Genomic DNA, 6,000 nt, shown 5'->3' with positions numbered 1-6,000 from the left:
ATGATGATCTTGCTACTGTTTTTTTTTTTTTTTCTTTTTTTCAAGGTTATTGATTACTATATTGTAAAAGTTGTATTGTACTGTTTCTACCTTTGTCAAAAAAAGTGGGTAAACTTTCTCGTTAACGGAAAAAGAAAAAAAAAACACGAAAAATGAAATAAATAAATATTAAACCATTCTTATAAATATATAAAACATGTATTGTATCAATATTTGTATATGTTACGTTATATCGATAATATTAAATAAATAACTATTTATAGCTTTAACGTTTATTTTTTTAATTATAATAAAATAAACAGTTAAATAATAATATTAAAACAAAAGTAAAATATTGATAATTAATAAATATATTTTACTTTTTTTTTTCTTCTTCACTCTCTTTTTACTATCATTAATATTTGAATCTGTGCAGATCCAGCTTTACCCTCTTACGTAGATGAATTCAATTCATCTACAACTAATTCAAATTCAAATCCAAAGACACTTTCATGTGATAAAGTTATACTTTAATGAAATGCAGTGAACATGTCCCATTAATTGAAACTCGTTTTTTTGTCTACTAAAACATGAATTCACACAGACATGTTTTTTCGTTTTTTCAAAAAATCGATCTCTTCCTTCACGGGTCAACACGAACATGAGAAAATAATAAAAAAATGGTCGGAAACAGCACCATAGCTGGTACTATACATATATGTATATATATACAGAATCCATGCACGAATCTATCTATATTAACAAGAACAACAACAAACCTATCTCCAAACCTAAGATGGATAGTTATAACAACAGCATAACCACGAATGGTAGTTCAGGATTTGATGAGACATTATTTTCGGACACTATTGAACATTACATGGTTCATGACGATGGTTTGAACAACAACAATGTGTTTGTGTCGAACGAGGAATGGTTCTCAGGGGAAGGTGATAAAGCAGAAGAGCTAGTTGGAAGAGGGACGAGGTACAAAGGAGTGAGGCGTAGGGCACATGGAAAATTTGCTGCAGAGATAAAAGATCCGAACAGAAGTAATAGGGTTTGGCTTGGTACTTATGACACTGAAGAAGAAGCTGCTTTGGCTTATGACAATGCAGCTTTCAAGATCAGAGGCTCTAAAGCCAAGCTCAATTTTCCTCACCTCATTCCACCGTTGGATGCACCCATCGATCACCCTCCTCCTTCTTCTTCTTCTTCTTCATCATCCTCATCTCAGGATCCTTCCAAGAAAAGGAAGGGACTAGCTGGTTTGCTCAATAAATTAGCACATGAAAAAAACAGAATTTGATGCTGTCTTTCATTTTCGTCTACGAAAAAATAAATGTCATTTTATGTTGTTCGGTAGATTGATGATAATATGATACATCAGTATGTAGAATGTTACGTATATCCAGCAGCTAGCATAGTGGAGCTGAGTGAAAATGTAGCAGAGTGAGACATGTCACTGTTTGGGATGTTTCTTTAAAGGGATGTTGCTTTTTCTTACACAATTAATATCCTAAACTAAAACTGTTTGTATAAATAAGAGTTACCTATTTGTGTACTACTATATATGATTGCATTTGTTCACATTTATATTATATATATATATATATATATATAAAATTTATTACCTCAAAAACATAGTAATTTCATAGTAGAAAATTATTTAAGCAACACAATCTCAATTGACCAAAATTTAATAACGAAAAGGAAAATTAATTTCTGTCGGAACTTTTAGCTAAACCAATTTTTTTTTCTTTAAGTTGAGAATATATATATATATATATATATATATATATATATATATATATATATATATATATATATATATATATATTTGTTCTGTTGTTAAAAAGAAATGTAAGTAGTTGTAATTTTTTTGATCACAGAAAGAAATAGCTTGCATGAAGAAGTTTGCTAAATAGCTGGGTTTGTTGGCCCATGAGTGCACAGCTATTCCGGCCCATTGGATTCTCTTCACGTAGAGCTATTATATATATATATATATATATATATATATATATATATATATATATATATATATATATATATATATATATATATAATTGTAAGACAATTGCCCATGCCAACTCTAATAGAAAAAAACAAATAATAAGTGAATGTGGGAAGTGAGACCATAATAGATGAAAATCGAATATGTCGTGGAGAATAAATTGGTTTGATCGGGAGAAATCCCAAATTGAAATATTATTGGAAAATAAATTTAGCTAAATTGATATTTAAATTGGTTTTTAAATTTAATTATTAAAGAGAAAGAAATTCACTAAGTATTAGTTATCAAAATTTTTGTTACTAAATGATTTGATTTTTAAACTAATCTTTAATTAATTAGTGACTAATTTAGTGACCAATTATAATTTTTTTATTAATAGTGACTATTTTAGTAACTAATAACATTTTATTTTATAAATTGGTATCTAAATTGATCATTATAATAACTAATAATATTTTATTATTAAGATTGATTGTTTATAAAATATTTTCTTATATTATATTTTATTAGTTAAAGATTCACTACATTTACATTTATGTTGTTTATTCAAAATAAAAAATATTATTTTATTAAAAAATTTATTTTAGTATGACTTCACAATCCAAAAAATCCGATCCGACCGAATTAACCTGAAATCTGTGTCTGACTAATCTAATGAATTAAATGTTCGAATTTATTTTATATACGCACAGTTTTTTTTATCAGCAAAAACATATATATATATATATATATATATATATATATATATATATATATATATATATATATATATATATATATATATATATATAACGAATATATTAAAAAGAGATCAACCGATGTATGGAAAATTGGAAAAAAAACAAAAAAAAAAAAAGAGAAAAGAAATTATTGTGACGTTAAGGTTGATGATCAATCGAGCTTCTCTGTTTCATACATCATAATGTATTTTGTTTTAAAAAAGTAACAGAATATTATTGATTAATTTTTAAATATTATTCAGACAAAATTTAGGTGGAATTCAACCAAAATAAGGACAAACTTTAGGTAGTTCTAGGATAGTGATTGCCATGTGGGTTGGCATAAATCTGTGTCATCTCTTGTTTTGTTATTCCCTTAATTTCTTTTATAATCCTTATAACATTTTTTTAATTTATTTATCAATATGATTACGTTTTTGTCTTTCTCATATACGTAACATTTTTAAACAAATGTAATAATATATATTTTTAATGTATATTTGGCTATGTGCGTGACGTATGGAGCCTGATAGGGGCAATGTTTCATCACTCAACCCCATGCCTGTTTAATATTTTAACCTTTTTAAAATATAATTAACAACTTAATCCTGCGCATAAAATTTCCATTATATATAAGAGAGAATCTTGCTAAGTGGAATACAGGCTAACCTTTCTAACTTTAAAATTTTAAAAGTTGACACTATGTCATTGTCATTTTAAATAAATAGATAACTTTTTTTTTTTAATTTCCAATTGATAGATGATAAAACAAACTAAAAATAAAATAAGTGTATTAAGCAATATCTATTACTTAAAAAACACAAAAATCCATTTGAAGCATACTTTAGCAGTAGTTAAAAGCGTTCAATAGATGGTATTTTAACATGTGTTATGCACACATTATAGTAATCTTTTTAATGAAAAACGTAAAGTATAAATTTATAGAATTTATTCTACTTTTGTAATCAATTATTTTCTCGGCACTATTAACTGCTCACAATTTAATGATACTATTGTTATATTTTTGAAATAATAACTAATAATATTTTTAATTATTAAATTTCATAAAAAGAAAGATATACATGAAATTGTAGATTTAACTGAAATTACAAATTTAGAAAATACGAAGACCAAAAAAAGTAATAGGAGAAGTAAAAGTTAAAAAGGGAATGAAACTATAATTTATTTAAATGGGTATATAATTACACTATATTTATGCGTTCAATGATCGAAAGTAAATAATATACACATTAACGATATAAAGAATTAAAAGAAGAGAGCCAATTAAACAAGAATAATCGTATATTATACGTTTGTTAATCAACTTTTATAATATTAAAGAAATTGTGTTTGTGTCAGAAGAAACCCTTTTGTTCCCTACAATTTTAATTTTTATCATTGTGGTTGGTTCTCCTAACATATTCATTATCATTGCCTACATAACTTCTTAGGCCTCTAGCCAATCATGATCTCCACCACACACACACACCTGTTAGAAAAATGTATGGATAAGTATGGTCACTAATAATAGAGAAGAGGCATATTAAATATTGACTTATTAAGCTAACGAATCTTAATAAGGAGAAAATGTGCTACAATTCTCATGTTTAAAAATAAATACCATTGTTTTGTTTCTGCAGTAATAAAAGTGGTATTAATACTTTATATGAATCCATCTCTCTAGATAATTATTTTTTTAAAAGACTCACTCCAAACTCATATTAGGTTTATTTATAACTTTAGCAGGCTTAATGTTGACCAAAACAAAAAAAATTAATGGTTCTAGCTTTGTGTATTGTTATCAGAATCCAAATTCTTTATTTTTTTTTATCATCTGTTAGATATTAAAAATTTATTATACTGATATTTTAAATATTGTTTTAATATATTTTAAAATGTTAAAATTAATAAAAATCAGTATATTATAAAAATATAATAAATAAATAATATACAAAAATTAACAGAAAATCCAAATTCTTGTTAACGTTAACAAAGACTACTTTGACGTATAAAATTACCATTCAATATTCATGTATAAGGTGGTGCTTCGTTAGTTAGATTAGATGAGGTGTGACTCACTACAATTTAAATATAATTCAATATTTAACCATAAACTTATTGCTAAAGGTTAGAACAACAATTCCAACAGAGTTTGCTGTGAGAGTAGCATTATTTAAAGGGAAGAAAAAGGTGACGACAAATATTGCCACTTCAAAGTTCAAACCATGCCAAAATCCATGGAAGCTTCAAAGAAGCAACCATAACCATTGCAAGAATATTTAAAAAAAACCTGCACGTTGTGCCATAGTAGTTAGCAGAAAAATACAATTGTTTAAACAAATTCGATGCTATATATGATGCACGGCACCATGTAGTTGAAGGCACAAAAACCGCAAAGTTAGCTGAGCATCGAAACATGACTTCAGCCACCACAGATTCCGACTTTGCGTTCTTGGAATCCGTTCGACAGTACCTAATTGGACACGATTCCATCAATCTCATGCCTGCAACTTCTCACGATCCACTTTCAAACCCTAAACGCGATGGCGATTTCGAGAACATTGTTTTTCGAAGTGAGGACGCAACTGCTGCGGTGGCGCGTCATGTCTACGCACCACCGGCATGGAAGCATTACCGAGGTGTGAGGCGCAGGCCATGGGGGAAATTTGCGGCGGAGATAAGGGATCCAAAGAAGAACGGAGCTAGAGTTTGGCTGGGAACTTTTGACACGGAGGAGAAAGCAGCTTTGGCTTACGACAAAGCTGCTTTCAGGATGCGCGGTCAAAAAGCGAAGTTGAATTTTCCTCATCTTATAGATTCTGATAATTTTGAAACATTGTCAGAACCGGTGATGGAAACAGATCATAAGAGGAAGTTGTCGGAAAGTTTTGAAGCATGTTCACCGTCATCGTCGTGTTCAGAAGATAGTTCAGAGTCACAAGGGACAAAGAGGAGGAAGAACCTCACTGATCTATTGAATAAGTTAGCAAAGAGTAGAAGCCAAGCCAGGGTAGTGGGTTAGAGGAGTGTGTTGTACAATTTGATCAATTGTTGATTCAATGATTCTGATGCAATCTGGTGTTCATAGAATTTCATTTTTTGTTCGCAATTTCACAATTGCCAATTTGATTATCGTTATTGATGCTCAAATTCGGATGTTTGACAGTATAAACAAGAATTATTGACCATAAAACCAATAAAAGGAGTTGACATATATTTTTAACTTTTAACTTGCACTGTGAGGGATCATTAGTAGAAAAATGGAAAAGTGTAATATTATAAATG

At 28.4% G+C, this 6,000-nt stretch overlaps 2 protein-coding genes across 2 annotated transcripts; both read left to right on the top strand.

Annotated features, from left to right (window-relative positions):
• Positions 1 to 756: 756 nt before the first annotated feature.
• Positions 757 to 1,543, top strand: LOC114186313 (uncharacterized). The gene has a single exon (XM_028074370.2). The coding sequence runs from the start codon at positions 776 to 778 to the stop codon at positions 1,286 to 1,288; it is 513 nt and encodes a 170-aa protein (XP_027930171.1). The 5' UTR covers positions 757 to 775; the 3' UTR covers positions 1,289 to 1,543.
• A 3,383-nt stretch (positions 1,544 to 4,926) lies between these two features.
• LOC114185576 (ethylene-responsive transcription factor 1-like) lies at positions 4,927 to 5,824 on the top strand. The gene has a single exon (XM_028073391.2). The coding sequence runs from the start codon at positions 5,132 to 5,134 to the stop codon at positions 5,735 to 5,737; it is 606 nt and encodes a 201-aa protein (XP_027929192.1). The 5' UTR covers positions 4,927 to 5,131; the 3' UTR covers positions 5,738 to 5,824.
• The last annotated feature ends 176 nt before the right edge of the window (positions 5,825 to 6,000 follow it).

The sequence above is a fragment of the Vigna unguiculata genome, chromosome 5 (assembly GCF_037176805.1).
Source record: "Vigna unguiculata cultivar grain cowpea cultivar isolate G323 ecotype 2 chromosome 5, ASM3717680v1, whole genome shotgun sequence".
In the NCBI taxonomy this organism is placed as follows: domain Eukaryota; kingdom Viridiplantae; phylum Streptophyta; class Magnoliopsida; order Fabales; family Fabaceae; genus Vigna; species Vigna unguiculata.
This window is presented reverse-complemented; position numbering and strand designations above follow the sequence as displayed.

What these genes read in the sequence shown, in the direction of transcription:
- LOC114186313 (XM_028074370.2), top strand. Translation starts at nt 776, where the DNA reads ATGGATAGTTATAACAACAGCATAACCACGAATGGTAGTTCAGGATTT.
- LOC114185576 (XM_028073391.2), top strand. Translation starts at nt 5,132, where the DNA reads ATGACTTCAGCCACCACAGATTCCGACTTTGCGTTCTTGGAATCCGTT.